Source organism: Phocoena sinus, chromosome 2 (assembly GCF_008692025.1).
Source record: "Phocoena sinus isolate mPhoSin1 chromosome 2, mPhoSin1.pri, whole genome shotgun sequence".
Lineage (NCBI taxonomy): Eukaryota > Metazoa > Chordata > Mammalia > Artiodactyla > Phocoenidae > Phocoena > Phocoena sinus.
In genome coordinates this window covers 322,613-345,690 of record NC_045764.1, presented here as the reverse complement: position 1 = coordinate 345,690, position 23,078 = coordinate 322,613, and the positions used below count along the sequence as shown (strand labels likewise).

At 45.4% G+C, this 23,078-nt stretch overlaps 1 protein-coding gene across 10 annotated transcripts in view; it reads left to right on the top strand.

Moving 5' to 3' along the window:
* Window positions 1-1,142: 1,142 nt before the first annotated feature.
* MKX (mohawk homeobox) overlaps window positions 1,143-23,078 on the top strand; it is a 95,075-nt gene continuing 73,139 nt past the window's right edge. For 6 of the 10 annotated variants that reach the window (XM_032621235.1, XM_032621234.1, XM_032621228.1 and 3 more), the window contains exons 1-5: window positions 1,412-1,532; window positions 3,300-3,566; window positions 5,271-5,430; window positions 13,464-13,617; window positions 14,044-14,379. In XM_032621235.1, the coding sequence (XP_032477126.1) occupies window positions 1,516-1,532; window positions 3,300-3,566; window positions 5,271-5,430; window positions 13,464-13,617; window positions 14,044-14,379 (934 nt within the window). In that variant the 5' untranslated portion in view covers window positions 1,412-1,515. Of the gene's footprint in view, window positions 1,247-1,411; window positions 1,533-1,731; window positions 1,753-2,213; window positions 2,344-2,872; window positions 2,984-3,299; window positions 3,567-5,270; window positions 5,431-13,463; window positions 13,618-14,043; window positions 14,380-23,078 lie in introns of those variants that run through there. The other 4 variants (XM_032621232.1, XM_032621229.1, XM_032621233.1 and 1 more) reach the window with 4 other exon arrangements.

Here is a 23,078-nt window from a genome sequence, read left to right as displayed (position 1 = left end):
CAGGCCAAATAAAAGGAAGCGGCTTAGGTGGGCCACCGCGCCAGGATGGCCAGCCACCCTTAGGGGAGAAAAGAACAAATGATGCCATAACTTTCAGGTTTGGGGGAAATCTACTTTTGCTCTTTAAAAAGAGATGAAAGGTGTCGCTGCCGCAGTGAGGCCTGCGGCGAGAACGCGGGCGGCTTGGTGCGCTCGGCGCCGCGAGGATCACCTAGGCTGCGAGAAGCTCCGAGCTTCCAGTGACACCTAAACCACAGCTTTCGCTACTCTCATATTTGGGGTGATAGTGGGAAGGCAAGTATCACCTCTAAGAGAATCTGATAGGATTCTCTCCCCTTGCACTGTGTCCAGGTTCGGGATTCTTCCAAGTTCCCTCCCCTTTGCTCCATGCAGATCCCGGCCCTGCCTGCACTCGCCGTCTCTCCCACACCTGGGTCGCCGTGGGTTGAGTACCTGGGCCCACCTCGACCCCGTCTTGCCTCCCTCCTCTCCAGCGCTGGCTCTGGAAGGTGACTGCGTGCCTGGCTTGGAGACAGCCAGGACCGCAGAAGCCCAGTGACACGAGAAATGGGGCGCAAGCACCTTCTGCAACCCGTTCTCACGCGTTACGGGCATAAGCCGAGCTCTAACTAACCTCCCTCCAGCTAACCGCGAGGGGGAAAAAGGGCGCGTGGCAGTGCCCCCTTCAGCCTAGCCACGCGTGGTGAAATTTCCGGCGCTCGGTGCGGACAAGACACGGGATCTGCACCGCAGCCGCTCAGCTCCCAGAGCCCGCGCCGGGCGCTGCTGCGGCTCCTCCAGTCGCTCCCCGAAGTGCGAAGGCCATCGCCCCTTTCGACGCGCGCGGCTCTGGGAGCCGCGCCCGGCTGCGGAGCACTCGGCGGGCCGGGGGCTGCCCGGGGGCGGGCCGGGGGCTGCCCGGTGGCGCCGGCGCCGGCGGCTCCTCCGCGAGGGTTAACAGTGGTCCCCGCGGAGGCTTCCTCTCGCCGGCCCGGGAACGTGGATACCGCGACCGCAGGATGTTCGCCGGCTGGGCCGGGCAGTCAGGAAACATGAGAAGGCCTCGCTACTCCTGTTCCCGGGCCGCGCGCGCCCGTCTGGGTAAATAAAGCCGCGACGCCGGCGGTGGCCGCGGTGAGCGCGCTGGAGCCCGCGCGGAGAACATGCGGCGGGGATGGGAGCGCGCCTAGCCTCGACGCGGGAGAGCCAGCCGCCCTGCCGCCGGCCGCGGGCCCCCCCGCCACCGGTACAGCTCGCGGTCGCCGCGTCCCGGCGCGGGGCCGCGGGAAGAGAGGCGCGCTACGGCTCCCGAGCCGTTCCTTCCCCCTGCTCCGCGCGCCTGGGCTCTCCCCGCCCTTCCCCCACCTCCCTCCGAGGCCCTTGGGGACGCGCCCGAGGGGAGGGTGGGGGCGGCGGCCGAGGCTGGCCCGAGGGTCTGCGAGGAGCCGGGGAGCCCACCTGGTTCGCGGGCGTGGGGCGGGGCGGTTCCGCAGGGAGGGAGCTCCCCAACCCACAATGTGGAGTGAATCCGGGTAAGTGGGGAGCACGGGAGCCGAGAGGCGGCGTTGGGGACCGCGCGGGGACCCAGCTCCCAGCCCTTGGCCGCGCCTGCCGCCTGCAGATGCAGCCGCGCCGGGGTCTGTGGTTGCGACCTCGGCGTGGGCTTGGGATAACGGGGAGGGTCCGCGTGGCAAGCTTCGCGGCGCAATGGCCGGGAAAACACGCCGTGGCCGACAGGAGGACAGGGCTGAGGTGGGGACAGACAGCGGGGCTGGGAACGGGTTGCTTCACAAATAGAACAGCCTGAGCGCAAATCACCGAGCGCACGGATTTAAAAGGAAAAACAAGGCGCCTCCTGACGCCTCGAACGAGGGCTGCGAGCACGGACCTTTGCTCTCACACTGGCCGCGGAGGCTGCACGGACGGCCCAGACACGTACCTGTCTGCGGGGGGCAGCTAGCAGAGGTCTGACTTCACCTCCCCGCGAGCACTGACGGGGGCTGTCGTTTAATCTCTGCGGTCACAGCACTACACGTCGCGCGTGGCCGCTGCTGCGAGGGCCGGAGGGCGGGGCTGGGGGTCTTGGCGAGCGTGGGCACGCGGCGTGGGTGTGGGGGCGTGGCGGCCCTCGCGGGGGCGGGGCGCGGTGAAGGGGCGCCAGCTGTGAGGCGGGGGCAGCTCGGAAGCAAAGCGAGCTGCCCCCAGGCGCGAGGCGGGGAGGTAGGGCTGGCTGGGGCTGCTGCACGCCTCCGGGCGGTCACCCGGCTGCTCCGCGGCGGCGCGGACCGGCCCCCGACGCTCACGTGCGGCGGGCAGAGGCTCCGGGCCGCCGCGACCCGGGAGGTGAGCTGGCGGCTTTTCCCGACGGGGGCAGCCGCAGGCCCGGCGGTGCGCGGACCGCGGCGCCTCTTCCCGCTCTTTAACCCCTTATCAACTTCCCCGAGACCCCAGAGAGGGGTGGGTGTGGAAGGACTCCGAGCTCGCGGCTCGCACCCGCGCTGCGGAAGAGGACAGCACTGGCCACTGGCTCGGGGTGGGGGGAGCGGGCGGGGTGCCGGCCCCAGCGCGTCAGGAGCGGGCTGTGGGGTGGTAGGAGAGTCGGAGGGAGGGGAGGGCATGGTGCATTTGTCCCTGAGCCCACTTCACTTTCTAGCTCTGGAATCTGCTAACTTTCCTGCCCTCACCCCCACGCCAGGGGCTGTAGCCGGAAAAGGGACGCAGGGGTTTCAGCCAAACCAGCCAGGACCTAGAAAACATGCAAATCCCTGAAATCCCAGTGCGGCCTGGGACTCATTGACTGGGGCTTGCGAAAGCGGTTGTTCATGTTCCCCGCAATTTTTCCTTTCTTCCAACCCCTCCTTACGACCCCGAGTGGGAGCTCTGAGAGGCTTTAGTCTTCCGTTTTGACTGAAGAACACCGCGCGGCCCCGCGCCTGCCCTCCTCTTTCCGGAGCGGGCTTCATCCAGATTAAAACCAACTCAGGCAAGGCTCCTTGAGGAGTCACTTTGCTTCGCCCCCGCGGGTTAACTGCTAACGGCTGAGATTCTTTGGGGGCTGGGTGGCCGGGGCTAAGAGGAGGGTGGGTACATGCCCCGGGAGCGTTCGGGGGCGGGTGATGGGCGTTGCGGCGGAGCGGTGTAACCAGCCAGGGGGGAGGCGGGGGTTCCCGCGTTCAGGTGCGGCGGCGCCGCTCCTCCCCTGGGCTCCGCAGCCCCGCGCCGCGGCCAGGTTCGGGGCTCGGGACGCTCAGGAGGGTGAGCGCTCTCGGCGAGTAATGTGCTGCATCTTGATCTTCTAGAACACGAGCCCTGCGGAGCTCCCGGCGGCCCGGCCCCAAGGCGCTGCGGCCGCGCCGCGCGGCCCTGCCTGCGCGCGCCATGAACACCATAGTCTTCAACAAGCTCAGCGGCGCTGTGATTTTTGAGGACCGCGGGGCTCCGGAGCGGGAGCGGGGCGGCAGGCCCTACGGCGGCGTCCTGGACAGTACGCACGCTCGCCCCGAGGTGGGCATTACGGACGGCGCGCCCCTCAAGGACAACCTGGGCCTGAGACACCGGAGGACCGGGTATGCGCACCCTCCCGGGGCCCCCGCCCGCTCCGCGAGAGGTGGGGGCGGTGAGAGGCTTGGGCGTCCTGGGCCCCCGACTTTTCCGGGAGGAGCGGTCTCCGCCTCCTGGGTTCGCGCATTCATATTTTAAGGGAGTAGTTGCTCAAAGTGTGGGGGGTCGATTCGTCTGAAGGGCTCCAAAGAGGCTCGTTGGAAACTGAGGACACGTGAAACCGCCTCAGTCCTCAGATGCCCGGACCTGGGGGCGGGGGTTACGTGCCTCTCTCCCGACCGCGGGTGCTGACGCGCGGCCTCTGGGGAGGCAGAAAGGGCTGAGCGGGATGCACGAGCGCAGAGCAGGGCCAAGCAGTCGGGCCCCCCCCCGCCCCCTCAGGTCAGGCCAGCCCCGTGGGCTTCCCCCCTTGTGTCACGACAGGGCCTTGCATCGGCCAAGGTGTTGGGAAGGTCGGCCCTCCGCAGGATGCCCCGGACGCGCGCGCGGCTCGGCGGGGCCCGCCGCGAGCCCGGAGCGGGGGGGGGGGCCGCGGGCCTGCCGGGCCGGGTTTCGGTTTAGCGGCCTGAGGGGCTGCGGGGGTCGGGTGGGCGGGGGCGAGAGCTCGCGGGCCACCAGCGGCTCCGGCTGCGGAGGAGGGCCGTTTGTAGCCCCGCCACGTCCCGCGGCTCCGGGAGCGCCCCGCGGGGGGAGGGGCGGCCGTCCTGGCCGGTCCACCTGGAAGATTGCATCAGCTGCTTGTTGTTGCTGGTTAGGGAAATAAAGATTAGGTTTCGTCAAAATGTTACTACCAGTCCTCACGGATGGAATTGCATTTCAAAGTGTTTAAAGAGGCAGAAGTCTCGGAGGCTGCGGCGCAGGCGCGCAAGCCTAGCGGAGTGGCTGGGCGCGCGGGCGGCGGCGCGGCGACACCTCGCGGATCCGCTGGGGAGCGCAGCGCCGAGGCCCGGCTCCCGGCTGCTTCCCGCCCTTCCTCCTTGGAATATGCTTTTCCCGGGGTCTTTTTACGTTACCCCGTGGGACAGACCTTCCATACTTTTAAGCTCGCCCTTTTGTCGTGAAAAGCTCCCTACAGTGTTTTGGGTTTTTTCTTTCCGCTTTTTCGTGTGTGTTTTTGTTTTCGGTTCTGCATTTTTCCTCCACAAACCCCTTCTTGGAAAGCTTCCCCTTTACACGAGGATCAAAGGGTACAGGGGAGAGCTTGAAGAGAACCAGGGCAGCGGGGCGGCCATCACCCCTTGCTTTGTTCCCAACGTCCAGTGGGCGACGGGAAGCCCCGAGCGGCGGGCATGAGTCCTTGAAAAAACATTCGAGAGCCGGCCGCAGCCACTACTCATCCCCTGAGGCCAGGGCCCCTGGAGGGCGCGGTGCAGGCGGGCGAGGGACGGTGCCGGCCCTGCTGCGCAGGTCTGTGGCTTAAATAACAAAAGAGCTTACCTCAGATCACCTAAACCTCTAACTTCTGGCTTCAGGATTTCCCCCTTTTCCATATAAACCTGGCGGCCTTCGCCGCCCCACGCCCGTCCTGTGCCACCCGGGCCGGCCCCGCGCGCCCTGACCCTGTGCGCCTCCCACCCCTGCCTGGCCTCCGCGTCCGGGCGCGCGGGGCCGGGTTCGACCGGGCTGAAGCGCGTGCGGACCCGGGGGCCCGGCGGGCGGCGCTCGGCCGGCGCGGCTCACCGGGAACCCCTCCTCTCCCGGTGTCCCAGGGCCCGGCAGAATGGCGGGAAGGTGAGGCACAAGCGGCAGGCCCTGCAGGACATGGCGCGGCCCCTCAAGCAGTGGCTGTACAAGCACCGCGACAATCCGTACCCCACCAAGACGGAGAAGATTCTCCTGGCGCTCGGCTCGCAGATGACGCTAGTGCAGGTAATCGGGGCCCACGAGCCCCGACCCTCCCTCGGCGAGGCTGAGCGGCGGCTCTGCGCCTCCCGCCGCTGGGCACGGGTGGGCCGAGACCGGCCGTCCGGACGCTGCCGCCGCTCTGCCTGAGGCTGGTGCGGGGCGGGCCCAGGGCCGGAGCGGTGGTCTGGGGAGTTGCTGCGTCTCCGACCGTCTTCCGGAGGCTTGGCGCAGCAGGGGTCGTGTGGCGCTTGCTAAGGAGGGCAGGGCAAAGGCGAGCGCGGAGCTCTGAGGTGTGCGGGCCATGCACGCGGCGGTGGCTCCAGCGGGCACTACCCCGCAGTGATTTGCGTCGGGGTCGCCCGAGGGCTCGTTAAAACACACGCTGCCGCCGCCCCCCACCCAGCCCGGAGTTCGCAGGAGGTCCTGGCCGGGGACGGTGCTTTGTATTTCTAACACGTTCTTGGGGTGATGCGTAAGCTGCTGGCCGCACCACACTTTGAAAACCAGGCAGAAGGGCACCCCACATTGGGGCCCCATGTTAAAGGTCAAGTTACAGGGTACCTTTCAAGTTGACCGCTCCTGACAGAGCTAGTAGGTGGGCTGGAAAGGCCAGAAGCGGGTTTGGGAGGTTTTTCTTTTTTAAGAGGCACCCTGGGCCTTAGCTAGACTCCGCGCGGCTTTGCTGGCGTTATCTTTGTCCTTGGGTTAAGAGGCAGATCTCAGATGGCGGGTACCTGGTCAAGTGCATAGGGGCGGCCTAAGCTTGCTCCATTTCTAGCGAGCAGTACTGCTGTGCACAGGTTTCCCTCCGTGGCGGCATCTGATGCTCGCAAAACCCGGTGAGGTAGAGCACGTGTTGTCAGCCTTTCGCAGGTGATGTAACCAAGGCAGGAGAAGGCTGTGTTGAGGGGTAGAGGTGGGCCTGGAAACGCCGCGGGTCCATACCACGTGCTCTGGCCGGCACACCAGTTTCCTTTCATAAATGCAGTGACGTGAGCTTTCATGCGTGCAGGCAGAGCAGATTCACTCAGAAAGAGGAGAGGAGGTGCTACCTGAGCTGAGAAGTCGCGTCCGTGGCAGTAGCACTGCATCACTGCATTTGTGAAACTTTGGTCGTTCCATGACGGGTATAGTAAGTGAGAACCCCAAAGTAACAGGGAACGTTTAACTACTAAATAACATAAAAATTGCTTTCCAGAGTATTTAAGATTATCATTTTAGGAATTACTAGAAAGTTGGACGAAGCATGAAAATTGACTTGTACTCAGACTTATTAAAACTGTAATAAGCATTTTTCTGCTTGTTTTCAGAATACAGTTGTAGAGAAAAACAAACATCTCTTCTGCTTTATATTACCAGGCAATAGTATTAATAGTGATTTGCTGCAGCACTGGAGGGGAAAATTAATTTAGTGTTCTTGGCTTAATATCTGTTTAACACAAAGCTATGAACGTTCAGTGATTTTCACAAGTAGTTTTTAAATAAATCCATTCAGAAAAACTTAAGAAAATAGATGCATACATTCAAATTTGACTTTAAACTGGTATGCTATTTATTTTCAAAATACACTAATTTATAGAGCTATTTAAATAGTTCACTTTGATGTCAACAGTAAAATATTAACTTATTGATTACACAGTTCCATGTTTAATACTTGCCATTCTTTCAGACAGAGAGCAACAAATGTTTATGGCATATTTAGGACATTTTTAGCTACGAAAAGTATTATTTGGCATTAGCAGAGACATTTAAATTTTCACCTGTGGTAGTTTTTCTGAGTTGCAATACAAGTAGCTGTCATTCTAATACAGAATCAAATTATTCTCTACCTGTAATGATAGTTCAAATACAAATAATTCATTTTGCGTTAAGATCTTGGTAAGACTATTGCATTTTTCTAATTTACATGAAGTTTTTGTTCATGTAATGAAAATCTTTCCCATTATATTTTCTCTCACACTAGTCTTCAAATAAAAATGCATGCAAATATGTAATTTTTAAATGGGGCAAAGAAAGGTAATTATTGATAATTATAATTGATACCTATTTAATGATTTCCAAGTTTTATAATAAATGAAGTTGGTTTCTGGAACTTTAAAGTGATAAATGGAAAAAATCAAACGTATAGAATAACCAAGGGACCCTTATATACCATTCAGGTTGGGTCCACCTCTTCTCCATTAGGCACAACGGAATGTCTGTGTAAGAAAAAATATATATATTTATGAATATAAGGGGTTTGTATAAGTCAGACATTTACTAAACATCCAAAGCAAATTCTGACGCTGTGGAAACCAAATAAATTATGTCAATACATTTCACTTCTGGGGAAAAAATATCGAGCTGTGATCTGAATAAAGCTTTTGAGCCCTGCAACTTAGACCCCTGTTTCATGAATCAGTGAATAAATTTCTCCTGTGGAGTCAGCCTTCTTGAGAAGAGTGATCATGTCTTATTCATCTTCATCCTCCCATTTCACCCCAGCCCAGTACTTTCCATATAGTAAACTCTTCATACATGTTTGCAGACTGAATAGGTTCTCACTGGGGAATACTACTGTAATCACCACGTGACTTCCCCAAACATATTGTGGAAAACTGGAGAATGTCTTGAAATCAGACTAAGATATTCTAGTTTTAAAATCCATCTCACTGTAGGGAGCACACAGAGGGCAGCTCGTTAACTTTAATGGTACATGTTCTACAGAACAAGCATATAACTCACCTTATTATTTTTAGTATATCTGGAAATATGTCATATTTTATGTCAATAGACAAATATGGAGGGTTTCCCATATTTCTAGCTCCAGTCTCTATTTCTTGTTTATTATAATACCTCTTGTCTCTGCTTCTCATAATTTATATTAATAAGTTGTAAGCATAATTATTTTATTCCTTAACTACAAGAGTGTCTTTTATTTTTGAACATTTCTTTTACCCTTCATATTTCCCTTTTGGTTGTGTGTCAAGCTATCAAACCTTTCATAAGCAGTACTTTTGCCTTATTTTGCTACTCTGAAGGGTGTAAAACTTGGTCAGCAATCTCCATTAAGCCTGGAAACAGAATGCTGAAACTTTAATGAGGGAATTTTTTCAGGACCACAGAAGTAACTTTTTCTGATAAACAGAAGCTCTAAGGACATTAATCAACACTACATTTTGTTCATTCCTGAAAGATGAGGCAGAGAGAGGTATTCATGCAGCTTTCTTTTTTTTTTCTACTCACTAGACTTAGCAACTTGTCTTAATTTACTATAACTGTTTGCATTATTAATCTGCCATCTTCCTACTAAGATATAAGCATTTTTATAAAATTAACAGGAAGATGATTTGTGTGTGTGTGTGTGTGTGTGTTTTCACTTTAACCAAAATACTCTATTTTGCTTGGTTCCTATGACCGTTGTTCAAACATTATCAAAATATACTCTCTACTCTCAAAATATAACCAACTTCATTGTGGAATAACAGATATGCGATTGGGGCTTTGTATTACTGTAGGATATGGAGCTTACTCAGGGAATAATTGCCCCTGAAGAAGTTTTTTAAAAGAAGGGCAGATGGGGGCTGTACCAGGTTTCAATATTTCCCATTGTTTATGTGTATATATTTAAAATATATTTGTTTTTTTCTGGATTATAATAGTGAAATGATTTTTTTTATGATCACATTACAGAGTGCAATGCAAGTGGCGTTTGAGACTACATTTTAGTGATTGGATGTTAATGCTCCCTTTTCTTACAGTAGAAGTTTCCAGTTCCTGTGATACAGCCATGTACCATTTGGTTAAATCTGGTGTGTTGCAAGATTTTGCCCCTGTGGTGACATAGCTTTTGCTTGGTATGGAGTGCTTCTGCTGAGATGTGTGTGTACTTATCAACTGCAAGAATTATGGCTACTGTTAAATATTCAACAAAATCTCAGATTGGTCCTTCTACGTTATTCCCAGCGTCAAACTACATGGTGTAGAAGTGAGGTGTTCAATATTTCAGTTGAATGACTGAATCTGCATTGTTAATTCTGTGTGTTCAAAGGTGGACAGATGCCAGAGTACCCCTTGGGTTTACTATAATGATTGCTCTGCCAGTGTGATGAATGTAAACACGGCTGCGTAGGATGAAAGCTACTGGGCTTTCTCTTCCAGCTTCTAGATATTTTGTTCTCTAAGCTTTCGCTGTAAAATACAGTGTTTTTAAAGCTCTGAGTTTGACGTTAAGATGCTGTTGCAGAACCTATCCTTGGCAAGGAGGCCTGTTTCGTGTAAAATAGAATTTCAAAAGAATTTGAATGATAACCTGAAGGAATCCATAGTAAGTTAAAGGTAGAGAATCTGAGCTGGTGCTTTTTTACCTTCAGTGAAACGGATGGCGTTTGCATCACTTCATCAGGAAAAAACTTGTGAGCTGATACTCGTGCAGATTTGTTCACCAACTATTGTCTGCTGTTTGCATGACTTAACACAAGAAGATATTCAACACCCCTGACTATATCCAGCCCTTAGGTTGTACTGTAAATTGCTGATAATAAAACACTGGCAAAGTAAATGTATTAGTAGGTTGGGTGCCGGTCAAACTTACGAAATCAGTTTAGAAATAGCCTGTTAGACACCATCAAACCTTTATGGAAAATCTTCTGATGTATAATTAATAAACTCTGTTAAGAACTATGAGTATACAAAACGTAAAAAATGATACGACTCCTATATATGAAAAGCTAGTTAATGCCACCATGACATTTAAAGGTTCCTATTTTTGTAAGTTAGAATTATAAGTATATTGATTGTTTTTAAAATTTGAAGTCCATCGCGTTTTAATAAAAATATGAAGAGTTTCATAAGAATTGGATTTTACACTATGTGGTACTGTGTGTTGCTTGTATTAAGAGTTAAGGTCAGGGACTTCCCTGGCGATCCAGTGGTTAAGACTTCGCCTTCCAATGCAGGGGGTGCGGGTTCGATACCTGGTGGCGGAGCTAAGATCCCACAGGCGTTGCGGCCACAAAACCGAAACATAAAACAGAAGCAATATTGTAACAAATTCAATAAAGACTTTAAAAAAAGTGTTAAGGTCAGTTAAGATTTAAGATTAGCCTCTGAATTACATGATGTTTAGTAAAGAAAGTAACAAAAAAAGTTTGGGAGTTGGATTCTAATAAATATAAGTGACATAGGCATGGGGGAAGTTGCAGGCTGTCCTCTGTGAGCAAAAGGAACAGAGAAGGACATAAAACACCTCTGATTGCTGAAGGGAGTAGTGGTCAGGAGAAGATAGGTTGGTACCAACCATAAAGGAGATGAATGAACACTTTTTAGGGGAGCATGGATGACATTCACAGATCTTAATTTTCAGAGTTGGCAAGGATGTCAGAAACCATGAAGTTCTGAAAAGATGAATGAGTTATCTAAACTCACACAGCCTGTTTTTGGCTAAGTCAGAACAGGAAACCAGGTCTCTTTCCATTATACCACAGTTAGAGGATGACAGGACATGCATGAAGATGTGAAGACGTTAAGTAAGTAATTAAATCATAACGGTGCATCAACACTTGAATTTGACGATGGTTGTTAAGATCCATTCAAGTGGATAGAATGGAAGATAGGGAAGTTCGAAAAAATACTGTTCTAAAATTCCCAGTTGGTACTCATGAGGACAGGGGCGAACATTTTGGCCATGCCTTGGAGAATAGAGGGAGGTTTGAGGGGAAATGGGCCAGGCATTTCATGCTTCCATAGTGCAGGTTCACCCATGTATCATAGTTAATCACGTGTAGCTCTTCTCTTTTAGTCCTTCTGTGTGTGCGGGGCACAAAGTTCATTCATTCCTAGCGCTTAATATCATGGCTAAAGCACAGGAGCTACTCAGTATGTGTTTGTTGAATGAACAGTCCCAGAAGTTGTCTGTTTGTAGAGGTTGGAGGAGACAGAGAATTCAAAGTCAGACTAAACCCTAGTAATAATAGCACAGCTTGGCAGGAAGAGGGGTTGGTGGAGTCGAAGGCTTCTGAAATGCCGTGGTGAGATATTACACCACTGCACATAAATTGGAGGACAGTTATCATTGCTTAAGACACAAAGGGAGGTAACACTGAATATATATTATATATGATATGGTTTGTGCGTATATAAACTGGGGAAGACTACCATGTTTTACCCATGGGGAAAAAATTATAGTTTTGTTTTTTTAATGTAGGATTCACCACAGGTTCATTCAATAATTAAGGCTTGAGTAATGTGCAAAAGTTGTGTATTTATAGTATAAATTTAAAAAAGAAAAAAAAAGTCCAGTGCAAGCATCACCACGCAAACCATTAGTATACTGTGGAGTCATGTTACGGAAAAAATTGGTAGAAAAACGTAATCCTCTTCCCACTTTTCATCCTTTTCAAGGCAAGTATTGGCCTTTCATGTTTTCAATATATATATTCTGATGATAGCTTGATGTTTAAAAAGAAATGTCAAGTGACATTTTAGCCTCTAGAAATCCAGTAGCACCTTAAACAAAAACAGTGGAACTGACCTTGTTTTGCAGTGTTCATTTCTTTGCCATCACCTATTTGGAAGCACTAGATTTTGAGCTTAAAGCTGGGTATTATTTGGCTTTTTTTTCTCTCTCTGCTAGTCTGATTGCTCTGTCTCTGACTGTTTTGCCAGCTCCTACCTCCTTAATTGCTGGAGGTTTCCAGGGTTTGGTCCTTGACCCTCTTTGCATTCTGTCTGCTCTCACAGCTTCAGCTCTCACCTCTGTGCATTTGACCCAAATCTGATCTTCCTTGCCCTTAGATCTCAGATGCCATTTTTATTTTCTTGCTGCACATTTCACCTGTATGCCTTTCTAGTATCTCAAACTAAACATTCCCAAACCAAACGCATCATTTCACCCTCAAACAATTCTACTTTCTCAAATTGGCACTATCTTCTCTTCTTACACAAGTTTGATAACTCAAGGGCATCTCTTTCTTCCTTCTTAGTTACCTACCACAGTGTCTCGGGAATTTGACTTATATTTGTTCCCGTGTCTTCTTTGTTGGAAACACACTTCCCTACCCATTATCCCTGACCTATTCCTTCAAAATCTAGCTTAAATTCTTCATGAAGTCTTGAGTCACATCAAAGTAACCCCTCCTTCCGTTGCACTCCTGTAACATATTTTAATGCGTCTTAAGCCATTTATCACATTCTTTCCTATATTATTTGTTTTTTTATTGAAGTAAGTTGGTTTACAATGTGTTAATTACTGCTGTACAGCAAAGTGATTCAGTTATACATATATATACACACACGCACACACATATATATTCTTTTTTGTTATATTCTTTTCCATTACGGTTTATCACAGGATATTGCATATATACTTCTCTGTGCTCTACAGTAGGACCTTGTTGTTTATCCATCCCGTATATAAAAACTCACATCGGCTCGTCCCAAACTCCCAGTCCATCCCTCCCCCAAACCCCTGCCCCTTGGCAACCACCAGTCTGTTCCCCATGTCTGTGATTCTGTTTCTGTTTCATAGTTAGGTTCATTTGTGTCATATTTTGGATTCCACATATAAATGATATCATATGGTATTTGTCTTTCTTTTTCTGGCGTACTTCACTTAGTATGATAATCTCTAGGTCCATCATGTTGATGCAAACGGCATTATTTCATTCTTTTTTATGGCTGAGTAATATTCCATTGTATATATGTACCACATCTTCTTTATCTATTCATCTGTTGATGGACATTTAGGTTACTTTCATGTCTTGGCTGTTGTGAATAGATACTAGAGTTATTTGTGTACTCTCCTACCTTTCTTACTAGACTGAAAATTTTATGGCAAGGCCCTTCAATATTTTTTTTATTCCCAGAATACTGTTAGTGCTCATTCTGTGTAGTAAGTGCTCAGCACATTTGTTGAATGAATGAATGAATGAATGGATATAAATGTCCAATACTGTTATGTCATGAAGATATGTAATGATCAGAGATTATGAGAGAGGCTTAGGTCCTTTCTGGGAAAGTAATTGTAGGATGGGTAATTTTTTTAATGGTGTGTTAATTGAGAAATAAAACTTTTTTAGGTGTCAAACTGGTTTGCTAATGCAAGACGTCGGCTTAAGAATACTGTTCGACAGCCAGATTTAAGCTGGGCCTTAAGAATAAAGTTGTACAATAAGTATGTTCAAGGAAACGCTGAGCGGCTGAGTGTAAGCAGTGATGACTCATGTTCTGAAGGTTAGTATTTTTATCTTGCTTTCTTTGCTCTGCCTTTGTAAGGGGACATTCACTTCAATTGCTGTTTTTAAGGTTGGTCCCACAAAACATGATGGTGCCATAATGGTTCTTTTTTATTGCATGGGGTAGCTTTACTTTTACAATACTGTAAATGACCAGCCAAATTATGGCTGCTTCCTCTTGTTCATAGATTTATCATGTGTCAGAATAACATTTTTTGTGAAGTTCATTAAAATTAACATACCAAAGGGAGAGATTATATAGATTCCTGCTTTCCTTTGCCTAAAAATTAATCTTAACTATCAAAGATAATTTTATACACTTTAAATATTCTTCCTATATATATTTTAAATCACTAAATGTAACAGTTGGGTGGCTGGGGAGAAGTATGTGTAAGTACTACCTGGTGATATTTTTCCCCCTTAGATGGAGAAAATCCTCCACGAAACCACATGAATGAAGAAGGCTATAATAATCCAGTTCACCATCCTGTGATTAAAAGTGAGAGCTCAGTCATAAAAGCTGGAGTGAGGCCAGAGTCACGGGCCAATGAGGACTACGTATCGCCCCCAAAATACAAGAGCAGCTTGTTGAATCGTTACCTTAACGACTCTTTGAGACACGTCATGGTCACAAATGCTGCCATGATGGGAAAGACAAGGCAGAGAAACCATTCAGGATCTTTTAGTTCCAATGAATTTGAGGAGGAATTGGTATCTCCCTCATCGTCAGAAACCGAAGGCCATTTCGTGTATCGCACAGGTAAGTCTGTGCTTTTCGTGATACCTGTTTGAAACAGAATTAAAGCTGCAGCAGAGGGCTTTCTTTTGACGGGTGTAAAGGCATAATTTTTTTTGCTTGTGCATCAGATTATGTACATATGGCCTATAATTCAGTTTGAAAGCTTTCATTTTGTTCTTAATTAGGAGATACACTTGTTAGTAGATGATGGTTTACTGGGAAGTTTTCATCCTTAAAAATTTTTGATCTTAGTGATAAACATTCTTACAGGAGATATGTATTGGCTTTATGAATAAAGTATAATGGAGGAATATCCCAGATTATAACCAGCCATGCAAATACTCTGTGCTCCATCTTTTCTCTTAAGTTCTTTGATTGCTTATAGTGATGGAAAATGAACACAAAGTAGCATGGGTGCCAAGACGTTTGTGAAGGAAACGTGGCTTAAATTGCTTTGGAAATTTTACTTTTATTCCTGAAACGCACAAGTAGGGCTGTAAGTAGCTTTGAAAGTTTTGCTTTTAGTCCGGAAAGAGTGAATCAATTTCTACGTGTCCACAACTTTCAGATGGAGTGGCAAGTCTGGTAAAATTTTCTGTCTTGACTTCAGTGCTTCGTTACAAAGGATTGTGTGCCCTACATCTGGTGTAGGTAGACTCCGGGTCCTGAAAATGCCAGGCAGTGAAATTTAGAAATGTTACCCCTGGAATTAGTAACTTCAGGGGGCATGCAGCTCAGCCACATTATGTCACAGATAAGAAAGCCCCGACCAAGGAGACGCAGCGAGTTACTCTTCTCCAGATCGGTGGTGTAGCTGAGCCTGCACAAGAGGTTGGAGGAGCCTAACTACTGCTAGACGACTATTACCGCTACTGTTACACATATTGCCACCAGTCATTTATTGAATAGTTGTGATATGCTAGGTTCTACGCAATACTACACAAGTACTACTACATTTAGTCCTTATAACATCAAGGAGCTTGATATGTGAACAGTAGAGCTTTATAAAGAAATTTAAAGTTGGTCTGTTTAATATATCCTTAAGGTTATTTAGCCAGATATCTGATTTTTAAGTGTCTACAAATATGTACAAGATCTGTGAGGATTCAGAGGAAATCTCAATACATTTTGGACTTCATCTCATTTTCTGTTTGTATCTCCAACTCCAACAATGAAAACAACTCCAAACACTCAGAAATACATAGCCTTGTAAATAATAAATTGGGTCTAGAAAGAAGTAAAAGATGCAATAAAAGATAATTTAGCCAATAATGAAAAATTTAAAACTATCTACTAATATCTAACTGACAGAACTTGTAAGTAATTCAGAATGTTTGAGAAAAAGGAAAATAAACCAAGTCATTCAAGTAGAGATAATTGAAAAAGAATAAACAGAAAACAAAAAGTGGTAAAATGGAAGCTGAAAAATAGATAAAAATCAAGAGTTGGCTCTTTGAAGTCAGTAGTAAAAACACTCAAGCAGGGGCTTCCCTGGTGGCGCAGTGGTTGGGAGTCCGCCTGCCAATGCAGGGGACATGGGTTCGTGCCCCGGTCCGGGAGGATCCTGCGTGCCAGGGAGCGGCTGGGCCCGTGAGTCTTGGCCGCTGAGCCTGCGCGTCCGGAGCCTGTGCTCTGCAACGTGAAAGGCCCGCGTATCGCAAAAAAAAACCTCAAGCAAAAATGGACACAAATTGAAGTTGGAAATAAGAAAGGATATAGCAGTCATTATATAGTTATTAAACAAAAAATATTTTTAAAAATTATGATAAAGTACTATGCACAATTGTTTGACAGTATACTGTATGCAAATGTATGGATGAAGTGAATTGCTGTTATCCACACAAATTAAATTATTAATTCATAATAAGAAAAGGTTTAAATGACCGCTAATGCAGGAAAAATTAAGGTTTTTAGTAAACTCAGTTCCCAAAACACTTGATAACTTGGTAGATCCATTGGATTTTTTTTCAAACTTTGAAGAAATAATTAATTCCTATGCTTTATACATTTTTCTGGAACATATAAAAGCATGGGAAGTATCCCAGCTTTTAAAAATGTAAATGTTATCCTAATCCCAAACCAGATTAAGATAGCATAAAACTCAAAATTTTTATTTGTACTACTGATACTGACTATGAAACAACATGGGAAATATTGTAAGGTTAAGTGAAAAAATTTTAATTGTGGATACACTGAGTATAATTATGACAAGTGTGTATGGACAAAAACAAGAAAGATAAAAACAATGAAAATTACAATTTGATGAGGGGGTGTAATTGAAGGACCGTTGTTTAAAATTTTTTTTCTTGTAAATTTATGTTGCCCAGTAAAAACAAGGTCACGTGCCTATGAAATTTCCTCAGTGTGTTGGGTCTTCTGAAAATCCATGCTCTTTTCCAAGGTGACAAAATGTAAAGTCAAAGAGGGACTAGCATGCCTGTATAGTTGATGCTTTTCGAAGTGAAGTAGCTTGGCCATGTATTTTTATTAAAGCATTCCAAATGCACTTGGTCCGTGTCATGGACTATTCACTTGCCAAATTCTAGTTTTAAATCAAACCTATCTTTTAGTTATGCAAGCAATGAGATGGCAGCCTAGACACGTAAACTTCTGGATTTGCGTGAATATGTATAAGCTTAAAAAGAACAGAATACAGTTTTGGGGTTTGTGGATGGAGAATGAGGAAAGACTGGTTGGTCTCAAACTGGTCTACTAAATTTCAGACGAAGACAGTAAATGGCTGTCTTCTGTGGGAATTGAGTGACAATGCTGCTGCAGTTGTATCTGGGTTAGCAGTCATGCATAAGTGGTGGAACAGAGAATTTCAGTAAATACTTTCTGAACAACTGCTTTGGTTTTCTCTGGCATACAGGCTATTCTGAATCCCTTCAGTTCCTTCTGGTTGTATCTTATCTTCCTCATCCAAACAACAACCTTCTAAGTCTGCTCTCAAACACCATCCCCTCCACCACCCTAGTTCTATAGTAGTACAAAGATTTCAGCTTAAAAAATTTTTTTTTCAGAAGAGATCACCTTTAAGTACAAGTTATTGGTTTATCTGTGCTGAGAAATCGTATCCGTTTTTCCATCCATTTTTGTAAGACAGCTGCTATCACATGATGCATTTCCCTAAATATAGGGAGTCAAAAAGCCAAGTGAAAGAAAGAGTTGGTGTTTGGAAGGGTAATGTATCACTGAATTTCATTTCACTTGTTAAACTCTAGCAGGGAGAAGTCTGGTAGATTATAAAGCAGTAATCCTAATTGAAGATATTATTAGATACCATCCAAGTAGGTACAAACATTTTTTTATTGATTTTATGTAGACATTAAATATTTCTCTCTAATCTGCAGTCTCCCACAACATGCAGGAAAAAAAGAAAAGATGTTCTTTTTTCAGGGGCATGGTAGACTCTCAGTAAGCATTCTGACAGCAGCAATTATAACATTAGAATTGATCAGAATTATTAAGGTTATTGCTTCTAAATACAGTTAAGTAATACACAAGAAAATCTAGTCACAGAGTGTCATCTGTTGAATGAAGTCACCTAAATTAAAATTACAATCCTCTTCGTCATGTTAGGTTAACGGATGGTAATTTTCAGATATTCGATGGAGGGGGTCTGGTCTCTGAGGTGTCAGGATGAGGACCCTAGCATCATACGTGCCTCCACTCCTGTTGACTCAGTGTTCAAGTTCCCTAGGTGGGGCCATCTGTAAAGGAGCCACCCGCCATCTGTAGCATCTTCCAGAGTGAGTCCTCACTAGAGGCTTTCCTAACTTGGATTTGAGTTTAATTTACCCTAAACCAAGCCTATTAAATTTCCTTCTTCAGTGAGGGAGAAAGGAGACATTTCTAAGAAGTATACTTGGTGAGGGGACTGTCAGGCAAGTCTTGAAACAGGAAGTGTGAACTTCCCTGCTCTGTTGCTGGCACGAGGACAAGTTCCTATTCTGTTCTTTCTTTTCGCAGCTCACAAATGACCAACTTATAAATGGCTAGTACACTCTAATGGTTACTCTCTGAGCCCCACTGCTTCCCCACTGCTTTATGAATTTATATAATTCATAAATTTACTCTGCTGCCACGAGGCTGAATGTTTCAACTTCATCTTGTTAAACTGCCTAAAATCCCTGTTAATTATACACATCTGGTATAGAAAAACCATATTGGCGGATAGAACTCTTTTCTATGTTAGTGTGAATTAATCAGATTAGCTTCCCCTCCACTTGACTGAGGTGAATATCCCTGAAGAAATGGAGATTTTTTTTTTTTGCAGTACGCGGCCTCTCACTGTTGTGGCCTCTCCCGTTGCGGAGCACAGGCTCCGGACACACAGGCTCAGCGGCCATGGCTCATGGGCCCAGCCGCTCTGCGGCACGTGGGATCTTCCCGGACCGGGACACAAACCCGTGTCCCCTGCATCGGCAGGCGGACTCTCAACCACTGCGCCACCAGGGAAGCCCCAGAAATGGAGATTTTTGATGGGCAGAAAAAAGTCATTTATTTGGCGCACAGGACTCGTTGGGAGGTGGAGTCCATTTGAATGGCCTGCAAAATGGGGCAAAATGAGGGAACTAGGGATTTTGGTTACTGGGGAAAGACAAACAAGGCAGTAGAAAGTAAATCTGGGAGAATGACAAAAAGCTAAATGCCATTTCCAAATGTTTTTTCTTGGCTAATGATGACCCCGGTGGGTGGTGGAGATGGTCTTTTTTCGTTCTCTCCCTGCACACTTGTGTACTTTAGAATTTAAACTGGTACTATCAGTAGTAAAAGCCAGGGACGCTCATGAGTTCAGTAAACCATTGGATTAGCCCGGGATTTAACCCTAATTTATAGCACAGTTTCTTTGGCGAAATGGCGCTCTCCATTCTAAACTGCTGACTTCACAGTAAACTGGGGCACAAGTCCTTCATGTACGAGGTGCCCTTTCATGCCTTCATACCGCAAATAAAAACGTTCTAGGCTCGCTGGAGCCCTGGGCCTTACTCATCAAAGAAATCGTAGTTTAAGTGAAGCAGAGGAAAGATTTAAAGAACTGCCTTGTCAGATCCTTTTGAACAGTGAATAATCATTCCTAATTTGTTTCATCAATTTTAGGTGTTTGTGGGTAGCTTAAAGAAAGCTTCATGGTAGTTGACAGAAGGCTTTGTCAAGAGCCAGCTGTTAAGGATAGCATGGGTTTCTGTGTACATGCTAGTTTCTCTTTGGAATTTTGTTGACCAGTAAGTCGACTTTGGATACTTTCATCTTCTTTTATTTCCCTTTTTGTGCTTGTCACTTCCTTGTTTTTAGTGAAAGATTAAGCTTAGCCCTGTTGGATGATTCCAGACATTCTTTTCCTGGCATGCAAATGACTGTTGATGTACTCCAGCAGAGAATAATAAAACCCTGTATCACCAGCCCAGTTTGTGACATTTAAAGGATACTTGAAAGGTTATCCAATTTTTTGTCCTGTGTCTTTACTGCAGTAATACCTCACCTATCAGATACCATCTGGAAATGAGGTTTTCCACCTAAGTGAAATTTCCAGACAGAAATTTAAGGACCGATTTTAAAAAGATAGAATTTTCTGCTCTCCTAGACTTATAGTATGAAACACAGCATGTGAGGTGTGCCTCAGCATCATCCCCTCTCTTCTCTAAACTCCCTGCTCCTGTTGCTTTTTATGTTTCCACCCTTCAAATCAGTAATTTTAGGATTAACCACAACTGTAAACTTGCTCTCCTGATGCCTTTGAATAAAGAACGATGTCTTTCTGATAGCCTTTTAAAAAGGGATCTTTCCTAATTACTTATTCCAAAGCAGTAACCTTCGAAATGAGACTTATAGAGATTCTGAGCCTTGGGGAGGCTTGGGGTAGAATTATAAAAACTCAATAAGCATGATATTCTGAACACTGTAGATTATTAAATGTTTCTCAGTGATGATGACGGCAGAACACATTCCCATGGATTATTTCTGAAATGCACCTTAGCTTGCTCTTTGAAAGTAAATTTTCTTTATGGATTCACTTGCAAAATTTAAATGAAACTGTGTAAGTGTTCCACCTACTGTTAAAAACTGAGAGATTCACGGCAGACAGAAATAGAAAAAGAGAACACATGTTGGCATAAGCAGTTTGCTGGCTCCTTCAGGGGTTAGTTTTTCATTCACTTTTCTTTGTTTGTTATTTGGTATCATGTGAGAGCCTGAGAAAGTCTATATGTAGAAGCTGAGACTTAACAGCGCCATTCAACAACCTGGCTTACAAACAGATCAAAAATATACGGCAGCCTAGCTTAGAAAAAGTACGCATTTTTAGGGCTGTGTTTGATCCTGAGTTTTTTGTCCCTTTATATCGTGTTCCCTCCATGTGGTGCTTTAGAATGACAGCAACTCGTTTCAAATTGGTGTGAATATAGACAGATTGTGTCTGAAATGCAGCTGCATCCTATCTCTTCTTTCATGCAGATACTCACTGCCTTGTGTGTATTAAAAGCTCTCCGAGGCCCTGAAATGGTATTTTATTCATTTTTATAGTCCTCCTAGCACCTAATAGTGTCTTTCACGTATTTGCTCCGGAAGTGTTTCTCAAAGAGTTAGTGTTTTCGTGATTTAGTCTGCCTCTTAAATCATGCAAGACATTTTAATGTACATGTGTATGTATATGTACATGTGTATGTACATGTACATGTGTATGTATATGTACATGTGTGTGTACATGTACATGTGTATGTACATGTGTATGTATATGTACATGTGTATGTATATGTACATGTGTGTGTATATGTACATGTGTGTGTACATGTGTATGTGTACGTACATGTGTATGTACATGTGTATGTACATGTACATGTGTATGTATATGTACGTATGTGTACATGTACATGTGTATGTGTATGTACATGTGTATGTATATGTACATGTGTATGTATGTGTACATGTACATGTGTATGTACATGTGTGTATGTACATGTGTATGTATATGTACATGTGTGTGTATATGTATATGTACATGTGTATGTATATGTACATGTGTATGTACATGTGTATGTATATGTACATGTGTATGTATATGTACATGTGTATGTATATGTTGGTCTGTGTCTGCAAACATGACAAGGGAAAGGAAATGGTCCTGAATGAGTCGAAATGGGTGGAAAAAAAAAAGGCAAATGCAAAAAAAGTTAAAACCAGTGGAAAAAAGTAAACAGAATGAAGCTTAAAACTGAGATGTTTAAGAGAGTTGAAATAAAAACTTAGAAAGTATAAAATGAAACTAAACCAATTTTCAAGTTAAAAGAGTGACTTTCAGGAAAATGCAAGGATGATAAATGGAAAAGTTTAGTTGGTTTAAAGAAAATCCACTGAAGAATAAAAAGTATAGCAGACAGGCAAATAAAAAGAAAGGGGACTTTTATGAACTTGACTTCACTAAGTAATGATACCTATTGTCTACTTATCTAGGTCACTGCCTTGTGGGTGAGATTTAAGAAACAAAGCACAGATTTAGATCCAATGATTTAAACTGTTCTGCCCCATTCACTCTCGGGGTTGACGTGACTACTTTGGCTTTTTAAGAATGACTGTTTTTAATCCTATGATAGAATTGGAGAACGTCGATGCAGAAATTTTACATTTTCTCTCTTCTCCACATGTAAGAGTAAAGATCCCATACGTTTTACCTGTTTTTCTGTTAAAAACAAGTTTATCAACATGACATTTTGATTCTGCAGGGGTATCCCCTATAGTTTGGCAGGACTGTCTCCTGGCATTCAGTCTGTTGTAACTGATTTTCCGACACTGCATTTCGACTGGCTGGAGTGGTCAGTCACACCTGGTGCAGTTTCGTAGAAATGCTGGTTCATGTCACTGTATTGAAGACTGTGTCAGTATTTCCATTAAGAGACTTTTTTTCATTCCCTAGGGCTTCTAAATAAGTCATAAAAACTCAAGCCAAACTCAAAGCTGGCATAAAAGGACCTTTTTCCCCCTTCTCCTGTGTATAAGGAATATAAGTGCCTAACTCCCGCTAATTCTAACTTCAGTCAGGTTTGTAAACTCTTTACACACTGACAAGACCAAATAAGACCTGTTGACACCTCTCCAGCCTGGGCCTGAAATGAATGTCAAAAAGTTGTTACTGTCTGTGAAAATAACAAGACATTCTATTTAATGAGCGTGGAAGTGGTTTCTTTTCTTTCTTTCTTTTTTGGTGCGTCACAGTTAGTTTTTCCCGTCTGCCTCCCAACTTTGTTTCTAAAATTAAACAGGTATTTTTCTATGTCAAAATTCGTCTTGTTGATGTAACAGAATTTTTACTCAGAATAAATATGTGTTTTCTTCTAGTCCTGAAGTTTGGTACTTTTAAATTTTGGAAGCTTGTGCTCTTGTTTCCTATTAGAAATTTTATCACTTATAATTGTGAGTTTTGAGGAAGAAAAATAATAATAATAATTTTCACTTTGTTTTTTTTCACATTTGAATTTTTTCATGGTTTTCAGTTTAAATGAAGGATGGCATGTTTAAATAGCAGCTGCATAATGAACCTTTCCTCTCTGTGTTACCTAATTTATCTTACTTTCATTGTACTAAAGAGGAAAACAGGCAAGGATTTTTATAAATTCAGCATTGAACATTAAAGGATCTTCCAGTTCAATCCCTTATTTTGCAGATTAGGAAATTGCTTTGGGCTCTAGGCATTGAAATTGTTGGGTTTTTGTATGCAAGTTTAC